The sequence below is a fragment of the Magallana gigas genome, chromosome 6 (genome assembly GCF_963853765.1).
Source record: "Magallana gigas chromosome 6, xbMagGiga1.1, whole genome shotgun sequence".
Lineage (NCBI taxonomy): Eukaryota > Metazoa > Mollusca > Bivalvia > Ostreida > Ostreidae > Magallana > Magallana gigas.
The window spans coordinates 5,897,348-5,915,352 of NC_088858.1; the positions used below are offsets into that span (position 1 = coordinate 5,897,348).

General features: G+C 34.3%; 2 protein-coding genes across 4 annotated transcripts in view; both read left to right on the top strand.

Moving 5' to 3' along the window:
• Nucleotides 1-300: 300 nt before the first annotated feature.
• On the top strand, nt 301-3,342 carry LOC105347904 (uncharacterized). Its single transcript, XM_034469622.2, has 6 exons — nt 301-510; nt 624-669; nt 1,308-1,424; nt 1,588-1,721; nt 1,800-2,004; nt 2,093-3,342. The coding sequence occupies exons 1-6, from the start codon at nt 394-396 to the stop codon at nt 2,665-2,667; spliced, it is 1,194 nt and encodes a 397-aa protein (XP_034325513.2). The 5' UTR covers nt 301-393; the 3' UTR covers nt 2,668-3,342.
• A 1,285-nt stretch (nt 3,343-4,627) lies between these two features.
• LOC105347903 (mitochondrial substrate carrier family protein ucpB) overlaps nt 4,628-18,005 on the top strand; it is a 32,167-nt gene continuing 18,789 nt past the window's right edge. The window contains exons 1-6 of one of the 3 annotated variants that reach the window (XM_066087715.1): nt 4,629-4,925; nt 5,920-6,079; nt 13,061-13,200; nt 13,594-13,799; nt 14,669-14,834; nt 15,300-16,083. In XM_066087715.1, the coding sequence (XP_065943787.1) occupies nt 4,853-4,925; nt 5,920-6,079; nt 13,061-13,200; nt 13,594-13,799; nt 14,669-14,834; nt 15,300-15,487 (933 nt within the window). In that variant the 5' untranslated portion in view covers nt 4,629-4,852 and the 3' untranslated portion in view covers nt 15,488-16,083. Of the gene's footprint in view, nt 4,926-4,996; nt 5,084-5,919; nt 6,080-13,060; nt 13,201-13,593; nt 13,800-14,668; nt 14,835-15,299; nt 16,087-18,005 lie in introns of those variants that run through there. The other 2 variants (XM_066087717.1, XM_066087716.1) reach the window with 2 other exon arrangements.

An 18,005-nucleotide genomic window follows, 5' to 3' on the forward strand; every position in this document is an offset into this window, starting at 1 on the left:
TAAACTTATTAGGATCGGCTTACAAAACCTAGATGTGATCCGCGTCGGGGTACACTCTATTCATTTGTTTGGCCTTAATTGTTCGATATGCCTGCATTTGTTGATTTTAAAATTAAGGTAAAGATTTTAAAATGCTTTTGATTCTGAGAGACTAAATCCACCTGTATTTATCTGTTCGGTCACTGGACTTTACCATACGTATGCACAACATAAAACAGGTACATTGTACGTATACAGGTAATATTGGGTCACCGATACCTAATATATACATCAGTTAACTGTCCCGTTGACCTTTGTTGTTTGACAAATTAGATAACAGTTACAATCGGAAATACGGGGTTTGTCCCCTCAGACTTTTGTTGGTCGACATCAATAAAATGGAACGCGTTCAGAATGTCCATTGTTGCTCGATCTCCTTACATTTGGATTCTGTGTTTACACCTGTGGATTGTCAATGCCGTCTTTTGTGATCTTCTTTCATGTCGGGCTAACATCAGATGCTCCTCACTGGTCGGTATAGATTTAAACATTTGTATATACTGCACGACATAAGCGTTAGAATCTGTTGTGTTTTGTCTCAGTAACTGGGGTAACTAATTGTAGATTCTTCTTCTTCTTCCTAGAGAAACGTGACATGCCGCTTCATTGATGCACGACCTTTTGCAACTGGTAGTTTGTTTGTTTATTTTTTTTTTTTTACAATTTTGATAATCCGGAACATCTCATATTCTAACATATAAACTTTTAATGCACTAATATCCGTTACAGGACATATCAAAAACATAACATAACCCATAAAGGTTCCTCATAAAATTCAGGCATAAGTCTCGGATACAATTTTAGCTCACCTAAGCCAAACGCTTAAATAAGCTTTTTTTTATTCCAAGTTCGTGGTCTGTCGTGGTCGTGGTCATTGTCTTCGTCGTATGCTTTTCCTTATTTCTTTTATAGAACCAATAAGTTTATTTTGAACTAACTTGGCAGAGGGCATACTCGGATAAAGGGGATAAAAGATTGCTTAAATGGAGGCCACGCCCTCTTTCGAGTAAAGATGGTATAGATATAGAATAGTAGCAAAAATTATAATCCCAACATTAAAGATAAAAAGGAACGAAGTTCATGCTCTTGAATGCACAGTAATAATGTAAATGCATTCTTCTTAGAAGTAAAAATCTTAGCTCATGTGAGAAATGTGATCCGTAAGCTTCAAGTAAATTAGATAATGTGTCGATCGTCAAATGTATTTCGACCCATGTTTTATTTATTCCATGAATTTGAACTATCAATTTATCAATTGATGATTTCAGTTAATATGACGCCTGGGCCATTCCCTGCCGCCCCTAGATGTCTCAGCATCACGGCGAGTCCTCTACTAAACAGGGCGGGACTACAGCTGGTGATCACGTGGGCAGGACCTGCTGATGGTGAGAAAAGCAGAATCATATTATCCATCTATTTGTATATCCATTCCTCAACTCGATCAAAATATATTCATTTTCGCTATGCATGGTGTTCTTCACGTGTGTTCTAGTTAAAAATGGTTTCAAGTTTTGGTTCCATTATGATTTCATTGCTATTTTAAAATAGGATCCTTTGTATTCCTTCGAGGATTTTACCTGGAAATAGCTCTATCCTCCAACGCCTATCCTGAAAGTTACATCATAGATCTCAGTGATAATGGCCACCTCTTCAGCAATAGTTCCTTGTTCTCCTTATTAACGGTAGGTTGCCATAATGTGTATGTATAAAATCATTTTCTCCATGAATAATCTGTTGTGATTATTCATTTTTCATTTTAGAATGAGACTTTCCAGATGAGGTGTGAGTATAATGAACCGTTAACACAGCCCCTCTACGTCTATGTATCCAGTCTGCCATCTCCTTCTGATCTGAATTATCTGGATGATGCTTGTAAATTAACCCTCGACTATCCTCCATCTATTTCCAACACCGCCGAGATGTCATTGGGAATAACCGCTGTGAATATGAATCCTCCTACAAATGGTCTGTCGTTAATTGATTTTGTGGAAAGTAAATATATTGCATTTAGTAAATAATTGTTCAACATTTTATCAAACCTATTTTTTTCCAGGAATATCCTATAAAGAGGACAAAGATTGGTATGCCGTCGCAATAATAACTCCTTCACCTGTAATCGTTACATTACTTACTAGTGTCATCATTCTTTCTCTCTGGCGAAAACGAAAACTGTCGACCAGAGTTTCTATTCCATCAGAATCCGATCAGCACAATTCTGGCCAATCAGAATTTTATCAGGCACTTTCTGACCAATCAGAATTTTATCAGCCAATTTCTGACCAATCAGAATTTTGCCCCTCTACACCAAGTCAATCAAGAGATAGTCCCAACCAGTCAGAATCCAATCTATCAACTTGTGTATCAGAACAAATCTCTATCATATCTACATTTGAACAGTCGGATCCTATTCAATACATCTCTGACCAATCAGGATATGACCGATCGGGTTCTGGCCAATTATTGCCTTTACCACTTATGTATAACCAATCAGGGTCTTGTCCACTGCATTCTAACCAATCAGTGACTATACTTAACACAATGGAACCACCAGGATCTCATTTTTATATGACATCTCGGAGGCTAGTTCCGCTAGCTCTGAACATACAGAGGATATATGTACACAACTAGGTTTGCGTGTATCCGTCGACCAACTACGTGGCAGTCATGTTTGTCGGACTGAATATGTCAGAGATTGGCTGTATGAACTAGAATGTGTAACACCGGAAGTGTGTAATCAAAGGGACTCAAAAACGTCGACAATAGATGAAGAAATCAAACAGGAGTTTCTCATGTTAAATTTTTCCAAAACGAAAAATGTGTAAAAAAAAATTAAAATTGGTTTCTAACAATGGATGTAAAATTCATCAATTTAATACTTTGCATCGTTTAATTTTGCCTTAGAATGTCAGAACAATGTTATTATTTAAAAATTTGATTTAAGGCGTTTGATCAATTGATGTGTATTTTTAACCATTTTAAAATCTTGAAGGGGAAAAATTCGTTCATTTGCTCTGGAGAAAAAAAAAATATATCGTTTCAGTTCCGGTCAAAGCTGCAGACATATGCGGTTATCTTCGGGCTCACAGTTCGTTGAGCTACAATCGCAACTTCGACCAGAAAGACAGACAAAATAAAAGATGCCAATGTCTTTGGTTCCCTGGTGACGTCATATAGTTACTGTTGAGTTTTGGGTGCCTGAATGAGTTGGTACATTAAGTGACACTGGAACAATCAAACGATGTTTGTTTGTGTTTTAAGAGAAGAAAACAAGGATGAATCTACAACGTCTGGAATAAGCTATTTTCTTTCTGTTGTCAGGCATGTTTTAATTAAAAGGGTTTCAAATAGCATTGCGTGGCAACCTTAGTATTTATATTGGACCAATTCTGCAATTACTGAAAGAGGTTAGCGGTATGCATTTCTTTAAGGTAGACTAAGTGTTTTAGAAATTTGTGTCAAACCAAACTTTTTTCATGTGTACAGTTAAAACAACAAAACAACTTATAAACTTACCAAAAAGGTTTAAATATTTATACCTTTGCAATTTATTTTCCTAAAGTGAGCTTCAGCTCAAAAGGTCAAAAAATTCAACAGCCAAATTTTACCACGATGAAGCGTGATCTCATAACTTAAATCATGCACCAAAATACATTAAATTAGATTACAATTTAAGAAAATCTAATGATAGCTGTTAAATGAAAATGTCTTTTCGATTTTCTACAGAAAATATATACAAATAATATTACAATTATTCTCCACACAAATTTAAAAAGAATTTACAAAATTTCATATATTTGGAAATTTCTAAAACATTCTACAGTGTACATGCTATTTTTATTAAAGATTTATTAAGAGTTATATATTTTGTTAACAAAAAACATAGTTTATCTAAATTGATCGGCTAGTTTTTGTTTGATAGTCTCTTGAACATGTATACCCCACATATTGTTTGATTTATATAGTTTTATAAGTTGTTTTTAGCAAACATTGGGATAGCCATTGGGTACCAAATAGACATAATCTAACAGTGAATTTAGATACTAAATTAAGTAACTAGACATTAATAATAATTTGCTTCATTTAAAGTCGCTTTGTATTAAAATTCGTTTTATTTGTTTTAAGGTTAAATATACAAATTGCTTCACGTAAATTCGTTTGAATGTGAGTGTATCTTTTTTTCGAAATGTTATTCTTTTCCACATAAAAAGCAACATTATATGGTAAGAAGAGCGATTACAGTGTGATTACCCCCCCCCCCCCCCCCCACTTCTCTCTACAATCGCCGGATTAGGTTAATTTGTATTGTTAACATGTATCGTGACACTCATCTTTAAAATAATAGAAGAAATCGTATGTAGTTAGTTGGCCCCCACTAGTATACTTCAAATATTTTATGAAACTCCTTGGGGTTGTTCAAGTCTGTTGCCCTCATGTTCCTTGTAACGTTATAATTATGTTGTTTTCTTTAAAGAGAAAAACCGCAATGAACGCGGCAATCAATCGATGACCAAGTACCACACAGCTAACCAACACATGTACGACTGTGTTGGTCACGTGATTAACGTCAATACTAACACTCAGAAATGTTTATGTATATATACATGTTTACATCCTGTGAAATATGCAGATACTGTAAATAGACCTATGATTATCTTCAAACCTTCCGCAAAAATCTGAATCCGCGCCCCTTCATAATCACAGACACAGGCCGCTGTATTTAAACGACTGAAACTTCAACTGATCAGACGCACGGAGGCATGACTTGTATATTAATGGATACCACAGTACCCACCCTTCTTCTAGCGGTGGGGTAATGGGGCGGCTGGAGAACGAGCACCAATGGCGGTTTCTGCTGGCGGGAATATCGAACATGTGTGGAACATCAGGTCAGACTACTACGGAATCTCCTCATCATTTCTTGTCGTTGATTTTAACCATGTTTATAATTATTTGTTGATCGCTGAGAGCACTGACTTTGTGATAAACCAACCATGGATGGCGGATCCTAGAAAGTGACAAATGCGGGGATTTAGTCAACCTTAAAGTAACAAGGCTTTGAGTATAATTAAAACACTGCATGCCTTACCCTGTGTGGGGGGGGGGGGGGGGGGGGGGGTTGTCACAAAGATTTGACATTGATAGTTCGGGCGTGAGCTTTCGATTTCACCTTATGATGATTCATTTAGATGGTGAATATTATGCTACCATTGCTTGTTGGATGGTCATGAATTTACATGTATTATTTATGCAATTTAACACATACAGTCCTTGAAACCGCAGGACTTCTTTGTTAAGGTGGCTCACTACTCCGTGAAATATTTTCTCAAATCAGCAGAAAATTTCTTGATTATGATAGATATCATAATGGATAAGAAGTATTTAAGTCTAATAGGGGGAAAATGTGCAATTTTGGATGAAAAAATACATTTTCAAAAATTGAATTCAGTTAACATGAACAAAAGCTCCAGGTGGATTCGAACTCATGATCTGCGATTCAGAAGCCCAATACTTTAACCACTGAGCTAAGACGTTAGACGACATAAATAGTTTAACAAAACATTTAAATCGCCATCTTGTGACGTAGTGTCTTAAAAAGTATAGGTGGTACCATAAGCAACGAATCAAATCTGTTTGAGATATGAGTAAACCATTTTGGTGCATTAGAATACAAAATGAACTGTCCTCAAAAGCACTTGTAATTCATTTGTACATCATTATTTTGGAAAGGCTGAACTTTTAGTACAGGAACACATTTCGATCTGTACGCATTACAATAAAGATCCTCACTCGATTTATTAGAACTTTTTTGAAAACTTGTTACGTATGAGGCCCAATGCATTGTTAGTATAATTTGGTGAAATCCTGAATGTTTACTTGTAGTGACGAACCCGATTGATGTCATAAAGATCCGGATGCAGCTGGAGAACGAGCTGGCCGTACACGAGGGTCTGAGCGCCATCAAGAACCGCTACTATGACGGATTTGTGAAGGGAGGGGCGAGGATCGTACGGGACGAGGGGATAGGGGGCCTCTACAAGGGGTATGAATAAAGCCAGGCTTTGCTACATAATTGACTGCCGTCACGAGAAAAGGGCCCTTAACGTCAAAATTTCACAAACTCACTTTTTTGTCAATTCCGATTAGTCAACTCTTTCTGAATACAAATATACAAGGATATCCAAGATCTTGTGTGTTTTAAGCATTTTATGACAATTTTAGTAAGACATGTTAACACGACTTTGACGTAGCTCGTCGAAAACGTCACGACGTCACGGACGTCAAATTTTGCTTTGTATTATTTTTTTTCTATACTTCCTTTCATCATCTTTGTTTGAAATAGAATTAATAAATGATTTTCTACAATTCTAGATTTCTTACAATTTTAACAAAAGAGAACAAAACATTTTGAATGTCCAGATATTGTTAAAGTTCTGCAGCTAATCCAGATACACTTCCGATGAATCCACATGCAATACCCCCCCCCCCCTTTCTTCACCCGAACATAAGATAGAGGATATTTAAAGAAAACAAATATCAAACATCTCTCCAAACTTTAAATATATCAAAGTTATTGAAGCTGCCGAGAAGCAATTAAGCAAACATGTAACAAACATAGATAAAGATGGTCAAATTCGATGCCGATGTTCCTACAATTTTGGAGCATTGTTAAATAATATACATAAGTTTATTTTCAAAAATAGAAATATTTATTATTTTTGATGAACCTTTTGCACGGAAGTTTTATCGCATATTTACTGATATTTCTTCTTAAGTATCTTTATAGTTCTGACGCAAGATTAAAATCAGTAGCTGTTTTTGAAACTCGGAAGTTACATGGTGTTAAATTATTTTCCTGATTTGTCTTCTCTTTTATACGTTATCGGCACTTAATTCTAAAACTAAATTACCGGTGAAAAAAAAATAGGCTTTGACTGCCTCAATGAAAAGTTACAACAAAAATGTAGACAGTTGATTTGAGCGATTTTGACAAAAAATGGCATCTTTATTTTTTAATATTAAATTAATTTTTTAATATTAAATTTACATCCACGTAGCATGATTCCCTCTATTCTTACGAAAATTGATTGTAATTCACAGCTGTATAGAAACAGACAGGACTGAAATCTACTCGGTCCAGTTCTAACCATGCAGTTTATCGATCGGTAAAAATCTTCAGCAACCTAAGAAAAATCAAGGATTGCACAAACTAATTATGATGATGACAAACTCAAATTCCCGTATAAGACTGACGCTTTGGCTACAGCTTTCATCTAACGTACTGGTGTACATTAGCAATAATTTAGTGCTTTTACTTACTTTTAACGATCAATTCAACTCATTAATTTGTCAAAAAAAGATGTAAATATAAACAATAAAATGCTTTCTTCGGTGATACACGCGAGCTATAAAGATAGCCACATTACAGAACGTGGGTTACGTTAATTTTTACATGTTGACTAAATTTAATTTTCTTATTATCGATGTTACACGATGAATGAATAAAAATCTCTCTCTCTCTCTCTCTCTCTCTCTCTCTCTCTCATTAAATACAAATATCGGCCAAGTGATTATCAATTTTAAAAAATGAAAATATTAAACAATAGTCGTTTGTAGAGTAAACATTGACTTCAGTATCGTTGAAATTTGTTTCTTGTATAAAAAAGAAAAGATGAGAAACATGAAGATGAATTGTACGTCCATGCATGTTATTAATTGTAAACATCGCACATGTAGTGTTTATATTTAAGGAATAAGGAATCATTCTTTGAGTATTATGAGGTGATAATTTCGGTATGGGTTTGATCAAATCCAATAAAGCCAGAAGGGCTTTATGATAGATTTGATCACGCCCCGACCGAAATTATCACCTCATGATATTCAAAGAATGATTCCTTATTACTTATATTTATATAATTTTAAGCCATCGAACGATTAGATTTTTAAATATAAATAAGCAAACCCCACTGGCGCCTCACTTTGGCGTCGTTTGAAGTTATAGGTTATATACTACAAAATCGATACTTAGTGTTATCACAGGCAAAGACACTGGAAAATGTAAATATTTATCGATAAACATGAATTCTTATTTATTTATAAAACGGCAATTTCATCGAGCTGATATCAAAAGTATAGTAGTATAATGACTGCATTTACAAACCTTTTTTAGATAAAGGAATTAATATTGAATCATATACGTAACTGATTTGAGATGAATATAATCATACAAAATGCTATAAAACCATGAGTTTTAGACATGTTATAACTGGGTGTTTTTCACGTAAAATAGCTAAACAAGTACACACAACAGGTGGATTTGGGTTGTTAAATTGCACAAGAAAATAGAATATGTTGCGCTCAAATAATTTCAAAAAAAATTGTACGGGTATATACTTTTATATTGATTTTTTCATGAAATCAAATGCGAAATATCAGAGTAGATTTTCACGCTGTCAAAATATTTCTCGAACTCTTCGAATCCGTTAGTTAATTGCGTTTCAAAATTTCAAAATTTCATCGCAAATTCTTTAGTATTAATAGAATTATGCGAGAATTATTTTGTATGTTGGCAGTACATGTAGCACTATAATTGAGACATATCCGCTTCTCTCGTGTTCCTTCCGACTTATTTTAAAGGTGTAGAATCGTCTCCCGTGAGGTAAACTTTCAAACTTATGATTTGAAATATTTGATTTGTATTAATCATCATCGGAAATCCACGACCAGTCTCGCATTCAATTATACGCAATGAGTAAGTGTATGCGACACGGGCCTTTGGTTTTCAACGATGATTTATATAAAAAAAGAAGGTATTTTCCAACAAGAGCATATTTTCATCTCACACTAGAATGGAAAACTTGGTGTTTAAGTTTCATAGCGGATGCAAAAGCAGCATTTTTTTTTATATCTCAGCATCAACTTGTGTGGAATATTACGCGTTCGAAATGTAGATATTGACGTTATATGAGTATATTTCATTAATGGAATATTTATTTTTTAAATCAACATGTAATATTTGACTGTAAAAATATTAATCGCGGTATGAACACAAGGCCAGACTTTAGTTATTCAGAAAACACAACACAGACACAGAAAAATAAATAGAAACAGAAAATAAAAAGACGCGTTTACAATGACGCTACTTTGACGTCGTTTTCTGAGCATTGTGACGTCAAAAGATAAGGGCCCTTTTCCCATGACGGCAGTCAATTTCAATTTTGCTATTTCTAATGAAATGTTAAACATTGTATATTTTTGGGGTTAACTTTTATTCCACTTTTTAGCTCACCGAGACGAAGTCAAGGAGAGCTTATGCTATACCCTCGGCGTCGGCGTCGGCGGTGGCGTCGGCGTCGGCGTCCGGACCTGGTTAAAGTTTTTGTTGCAGGTCCTGTATCTAAGCTATTACTTGTCCTGTCTTCACCAAACTTGCATGGATGATGCATCTGGACCTACTTATGGACTTGAAAGACTTGGATGCTGAATCTGGGTCCTAAATTTCAGATGCTGGAGGAGGTTAAGGTTGTTGGACCAGGTTAAAGTTTTTGTTGCAGGTGCCCTTTGATAGCAATATCTTAGTTACTGCTGGTCCGTACTTCACCAAACTTGCATGGATGGTGTGTCTTATGATACTGATGCACCAGACAGGTTTGAGTGCTGAATCTGAGCTATAGGTTTCGGATGCTGGAGGAGGTTAAGGTTTTTGGAGCAGGTTAAAGTTTTTGTTGCAGGTGCCCATTGATAGCAATATCTAAGTTACTACTGGTCCTAACTTCACCAAACTTGTATGGATGATGCGTCTTATGATACTGATGCACCTGACAAGCTTGAATTAAGAAATGAAGATAATAATTTTTCTATTGATCGACGTATCAAAGAAAAAATTGACCGGAAAACTTCATCAATGCGCGTAGCGCATTGATGAAAAAGTTTTCCGGTCAATTTTTTCTTTGATACGTCGATCAATAGAAAAATTATTATCTTCATTTCTTATCATTTAATATAACATTTTCAAATCAAAAAATGTGAAGTGTCATTGATCAAAAATGTAAATAATGTAAATGAAGCGGCGCGTATGAATACAAAACAACAACAGCAACAAAATTCAAAATGGATGCGCCTTCAGCTGATGCAGAGCTGTTGAACTGAATTTAATGGATTAAACACAAATAGTGAATTAAAATCTGAACCGGCTGAATTGAAAACGAAAGGAGAATACATGCGATAGCTTGTGATATTATTCACAGTGCAGAAAAATTCGTAATAAAACTAGTTTTCATGTGAGATCGGTGGAAAATGCAACCGGACATAACCACCCAAGGGGAGGCGATCGTGGACAAAAATAGTTGATATGTCGACAAAGAATAGTATGTATAAGCGACTTTTGTAAACGTTGTGGTAACTTTATAGCCAGTGATGTACTTAATTAAATGGTATACTAGTATCTGCCGCTTGGAATGCGCCGAAGGAGTTGATGCATTGTACTCATAACGATGCTTATTCTGAATTTCTGATGACCGATCATGTAGGGTACTGTGTAAATTTAAAAATCATCGTTACCAAATTTGAACAGCAGTGTTACCGTGAAAGAGTATGGGCCTATATGTTCGTTTTAATTATTCTGGAAAAGGAACAGCCAGCCTTGCAGTAATGTTGATTGATCTCAAGCAGACGAAATCGTGAGAAGACGCTTAATTTTCTATTTCGTGAATAAGATATTGTGTTTTGTTTATTTTTGAAGGTTAGACTTTGAAGTTTTTATGTTTATAAAGTTGTATTTTGTTTGCTGACAATAAAACAGACACAACTTTACACTTTGTTGACAGTGTTTATTTTGGAAAATTCCCATTCTATAAATAGTGTTAGATCAGAACAGCTGAGAAAAGTAGATCCGGCAAAAATTTTATTGATGCAGGTATCAAAGAAATTTTTCGACCAATCAGAGGCGCCGATATCTCATCAAACGAATAAATATTAAATGATTGCTGAATATGAGCAATAGGTTTCGGATGCTGGAAGAGGTTAAGGTTTTTAGAGCTGGTTAAAGTTTTTGTTGCCGGTGCCCTCTGATATTATATCTTAGTTACTACTGGTCCTAACTTCACCAAACTTGTATGGATGGTGCGTCTTATGATACTGATGCACCTGATAAGCTTGAATGCTGAATCTGAGCAATAGGATTCGGATGCTGGAGGAGGTTAAGGTTTTAAGAGCTGGTTAAATAAAGTTTTTGAAACAGGTGCCCTCTGATGATGATATCTTAGTTATTACTTGTCCTTACTTCACCAGACTTCCATGGATGGTGTGTCTTATGATACTGATGCACCTGACAGGCTTGAATGCTGAGTGTGAGCCATAGGTTTCGGATGCTGGATAAAGTTAAGTTTTTTTGAACAGGTCACATGTTTAATAGATGATAGTATACTATTTCAAACTTGCATAGTTGATTTAACTGTAATATGAATGAATCGCAGAGGTAGCTTCAGATGCCAATGCACCTGATGGGCTTGAATGCTGAATCTGAGTCATAGGTTTCGGATGCTGGATGAGGTTTAGTTTTTTGGAACAGGTCACATGTTTTATAGATGAAAGCTTGCATAGTTGATTTAACTTTATTATAAATTAAACGCAGAGGTTGCTTCAGATGCAGAGCCTGATCTCCATTATCAAGGATGCTAAAGAAATCTCCTACCTCACTCAAACCAGATCGATAGATAGATGTGTTTGTTGATAAATGATATAACATGATTCCTATGATATAGTATTGTATGATATGAAACAATATTGTTTGATATGATACAATATGATATCATATGTTATATTATAAAAAGTTATACGACACGATATGATATTGTATCAATTTTTTTGATATTTTATGATATGATATTGTATCATGATATTGTTATGTATAGTATTGTATATTATGATACAATATTGTATAATATTATATTGTATTTTTAATTTATTATTTTATCAAATGATACAATTACATAAGATATTGCAAAACATTATATTGTATCCTATGATACAATATTGTATATTCTATAATATTGTATCATACAATATTTATAATATGATATTGGTTTTAGTAATATAGAATTATATCACATGAAATTGTATTATATGATATTGTAATATTATATTATATTGTATCATACGATATTGTATGATATGATATTGGTTTATATGATATATTATCATATCACATGAAATTGTATTATATGATATTGTAATATATATTATTGTGTCATATGATACAATATGTATCATATAATAATGTATTTTATAATATTTTACTTTATCACATAATATTGGATCATTTGATAAGATACAATGTTGGAATCAAATTATATTGTATTATATGATATAATATCATATAATGTATCAAATATGTTTCAGTGTCATTCAATACAATATCATACTATATTATACAATATAATATCATGTTTCAATGTTATGATGTATTATGTAATATGATATTGTAATATAATACTATATTGTATTATATTTTATGATATTGTATTATGTGATCAAATACAATAAGGTATAACACAATACATTGTCATATCATACGTTACAATATCATATCTCATTATTGTTTATTACGGTATTTTATTGTATTATATGATATATATTATATATATGACATGATGCAATATTTAATTTTATATCATTGAATTGATAAACATGTGAACATATGATTATCATAAAAAAAATTATCAGATGATATACAATATTTTGTCAAAACAGAATCCATGAATAACCAAGATCATAAAGTATGATTTTCATATAAAATGATAAAGGTGGTCTTATGAAGGTGATGTCTCATAAGGGTGATGCTCCGTCTCGGTGAGCTTAGTAATCTATGATTACCTATGTTTAAAGTAAATTAAAGCATCTAGTAAAATCAAAGAAAACAAAAAATGAAACATATTTAAGCAATTCTTTTTGGTCATTGAATGATGATAATAATAATGGTAGTTTTAATTTTGTTCGCACTGACCCCGTTCTTTGTTTTGGTCAGTCTGCTGCCGTCTTTGATGCGGGAGGGGTCCTACAGTACAATCAGACTGGGCGCCTACGAACCGCTGAAGGTGTACTTTGGCGCCACCGACCCTGCTCATACCCCGCTGTGGAAGAAGATCTGTGCCGGGGCTGTATCAGGTTGGTCATAGGGAGGGAACCCCTTCTTCGTCAAACTTAAATCGTCAAGTTAGATGTCTTTCCTATCGCGAGCCAGGGAGGAATGGAAACAAAAACTGTTAAATTATTAACCGTTTGAAATAAGGGAGGATGTTATTCCTCAATGTAAATAAATGTTTTTATATTTTGATTTAATGTCATCAATTCTTTTAGTCGATGGTTATAATTATTTTTAAACATTAAATATCTTTGGTTGAAGTGTATGTATCCTTTGAAATTTTATCACACAATGTTTATTTTTTGGTGCTTTGTAGTATTGCTTTGTTGTTTTTGAATTAACATTAAAAAACAACAGTATATGTACAATGTCTTTGTACCACCCAAATAATGGATGGTGAAACGTCTCCTCAACAGGGACCATCGGGAGCGCCATTGCGACGCCGACAGATCTGGTCAAAGTCAGGATGCAAGCCCAGGGCAAGCTCTTTGATGGAGAAGTGCCCAGATACAAGAGTACATTTTCGGCTTTCAAAGAGATAATCCAGACCCAGGGCCTCCGGGGGCTGTATACTGGCGTGGGACCCACCGTAAAACGAGCAGCCATATTGACGGCTACCCAAGTAAGTGAATCTGGTGTTTCAGGTTTTTTGGGAGTTTATTTTAATCAACTCTTCTATGCAGTTACTCTGGCAAACCGAAAATGAAACAGTGTTTGGACCTAAGCAGAAATCATCACCGCTGACAGGACGTAGATCTTGAAAATAATAGATAAATTCGGTGTACTGTATGCTGTACCATTGTTTTTCAAAAGAAACGTACTTATAAATACCTTGAAAACAGTCATATTTTATAAGTACGAACAATTTAATTGTTTTTTTTGTAGGTGTATGTATTCCTACGCCAGAGTTCAACCAGACGCCGCTCGGCTGTCTCCGTAAATCTCCGACAAGCAGAGAGTCTTTCTTGGTAGTCGGAGATTAACGGGGACAGCCGAGCGTCTGGTTGAACGAGACTAGAGTTCAATATTGCTTGGATCCAGACGTGTTCAATTTTTAGACATATTTCGATTACTGATTAACAATTTGGTGGAATTAATTGAAATATTACACAACATGATTCATATGGGGTTTTCTCAAAATTCTTGTCGGAAAAGTTCGAAAATTCATATTTTAAAAATGTGCGTAATTCAAATACAGATTAGAAACTACTTGCCAGACGAAATAACATATCGTTGATTTTAAAATTGATAAAAATCAATAAAATCAACTCCCGACAGTACTTCAGTACTTTGATTTTTTATTGTAAATGTAAATAATGGGATCATTGGTATATAGTAGCATGGACTTACAAACACATGCCCATCCATTTAATAATATCTTGTTGAAAGTATAGTAAACAAATTTTCGTGGTTATTTCCTTAACTACAGATGCTGCTTTTATCATCTCTTTACAAAAAAGTATTATAAAAGATATAGCAATTTTTCGACAGATTCCAAGTTATGATCACGCAAAACACACCATTTTGAACGCCGAACTTATGAAGGAAGGCCCTGCCCTTCACGTGATATCTTCCATGATAGCAGGGTTCATGACAGCACTGACCACATCACCAGTTGACGTCATCAAAACACGAATCATGAACCAAAAGTCACATGGTACAGTAAAGTGGCATAATATATTTCTTTTAATTATTTATGTAGGCTGTGGGCTTTATTATTAAAAGAGGATGCATGGGTAGACCTCTAAAAAATTCCTGGGACCAAATATACTCCCGTAAATGATTAGTTAATGAATAAGGAATCATTCTTTGAGTACTATGAGGTGATAATTTCGGTCGGGGCGTGATCAAATCCAATAAAGCCCGAAGGGCTTTATGATAGATTTGATCACGTCCCGACCGAAATTATCACCTCATAATATTCCTTATTACTTATATTTATATAAATTTAAGCCATCGTGCGATTAAATATTTAAATATAAATAAGCATACCCCGCTGGCGCCTTTGTAGTTATGGGTTATATAGTACAAAATCGATACGTAGTGTTATCACAGGCAAAGACACTGGAAAATGTAAATACTTATAAATATAATACCTGGGACTGTCTTTTTTCTGTTTCAGGTGTAGCTCATCATGAGCGTGTGTACAAGAATGCCTTTGACTGTTTCTTAAAGACTTTGAGGTCAGAGGGACCTCTTGGGCTGTATAAGGGCTTCATTCCAAACTGGATGCGTATAGGACCTCACACAATCATCACATTCTTTATATTTGAGGAGCTCCGTCACCTCATAGGAATGGACCCTGTATAATAGAGCTTGTAGTGGATAATTAACCAATGCGTCCCTGATACGATGTATCACAGTGAATCTAAAGCAAGACCCCAGTATTCCGCAACGAAGTGAAAAAGGAGCTGAAAGACTTTAGTAAGACTACAATGTGTGTGTGATTTGATGTGTGCTCTCTACAAACTCGTTTGAATTGCCGTGATATTCTTACCCGGTGGTAGTAAGAATATAACTTTACTGTGCCTCGGAACAAGCTCCAAACGGTGTCGTTAGGACAATATTATCTTAACGATTATTTTAATATTATAATATTAAATATTATATTTACCCCAATGGTACAAAACTAACGCAAGAGTTTCTACATCTTTTGTGTTTAAAGCGACGTATAATAGATATGTGATCAAATGAAATTCTCAAGATTTCAACCCATCTACATATTCTAGCATGAGATTTATGCATGTTCTTTTGTACAAAATGTTTTAGATATTTTTTATGATGTTGGACGGTTCCCGGAGACAATAAATACCAGCCAAACCCAAATTAATTTGTTCTGAAAAGATCTGCATACCTTCAATCTCTTTCAACATTTATATGTAGCTCAAAAGGAAACAGAGACAATCAATGTGTTTCATCTATTATCAGTCCTGAACCACAATTTTCTCAAATGTAAATATTTTCAAAGATTTTTTTAGGGTCTTCCGTCTTCAGCGGAAGACCCTTCTATTATTGTAATGTTTCTTTTTCACTTTTCTTATTATTATTAGGGTCTTCCGTCTTCAGCGGAAGACCCTTCTATTATTCTATTGTTTCTTTTTCACTTTTCTTATTGTTATTAGGGTCTTCCGTCTTCAGCGGAAGACCCTTCTATTATTCTATTGTTTCTTTTTCACTTTTCTTATTGTTATTAGGGTCTTCCGTCTTCAGCGGAAGACCCTTCTATTATTCTATTGTTTCTTTTTCACTTTTCTTATTGTTATTAAGGTCTTCCGTTTCCAACGGAAGACCTTATAGTTTTCGTACTGTTTCTTATTATTATTATTATTTTTTCCAAATTTTGTGCACGCGATTTCTCGAAAACTATTCAGCCGATTTCAGCAATTTTTTCACAGATTATGAGTCATGATCTGAATTTAATATGTTTTTGAAATTTTTGTTGTCGTTACTTCCGGTATCGATTTATCGGCCATTTTGTAGTTTTTTTAGGACCTATTTTGTGCAGAGCTGATCTCAGAAAGTATCAGAGATATGACTATGAAATTTTCAGGATAGATAGTCTAAAGTCTGAAGTTGTGCACTATTATTTTGTTTTACGCCAGTGGCGCCATTTCTTGGAGCTCGCCTAGGCACGAAAATTGGGTACGAATTTTTATCCAAACTTTTCATACGTTTTGAACTATATCTTTTTATCAGTTGATATTTTGTAAACACATATATAACAAAAGTGGTAGATAATCATAAGTTCTTTCCAACGAAATCAAGAAAAAGGGGCTGGCCCCAAAAATTAGGGGCCAAGGCACTCTTAAACTCTATTACAAATTACTTAAAAACGATAAAAATTTTGTAATGCATTATAGAAGCAAAGTTGTTGATCGTACCAATATCTATTAGAAAAAATTACTGCCACGCCCATTTATTACGTAATTAGGGATTTTTAGGGGCCAGAGTACTTAGATTTTGACGCAATATAACTAAAAAAGTAGAAATATTTTGTTAGACATCATAGAAGAGAAAATGTTTGAATTTATGATTTAAATCGATTCCACTTATCAAAACACGAATTTCCGTCCCCATTAAGAATCTAGAGGGCTGGCCCCTAAAATATTCATACATTTGTATCTCAAAAATGATCAACAATTTTGAATGGGTGTAAGAACAAAAAATGTTAGTATTCTTAAGACCTTTTCAAAGAAATCAAGAAAAAGGGACTGGCCCCTTAAATTAGGGGCCAAGGCAGTCATTAACTCTATTACAAATAACTTAAAAACGATAAAAATTTTGTAATGCATTATAGAAGCAAAGTTGTTGATCGTACCAATATCTATTAGAAAAAATTATTGCCACGCCCATTTTTTACGTAATTAGGGATTTTTAGGGGCCAAAGTACTTAAACTTTGACGAAAAATAACTAGAGAAGTATACATATTTTGTTAGACATCATAGAAGAGAAAATGTTTGAATAAATGATTTAAATTGATTCCACTTATCAAAACACGCATTTCTGTCCCCATTAAGGATCTAGAGGGCTGGCCCCTAAAATATTCAATCATTTGTATCTCAAAAGTGATCAACAATTTTAGATGGATGTAAGAACAAAAAATGTTAGTATTCATGAGACCTTTCGTATAAAATCAAGAAAAAGGGGCTGGCCCCTTTTTTTAGGGGCCAAGGCACTCTTAAACTCTATTACAATTAACTTAAAAACGATAAAGATTTTGTAATGCATTATAGAAGCAAAGTTGTTGATCGTACCAATATCTATTAGGAAAAATCATTGCCACGCCCATTTATTACGTAATTAGGGATTTTTAGGGGCCAAAGTACT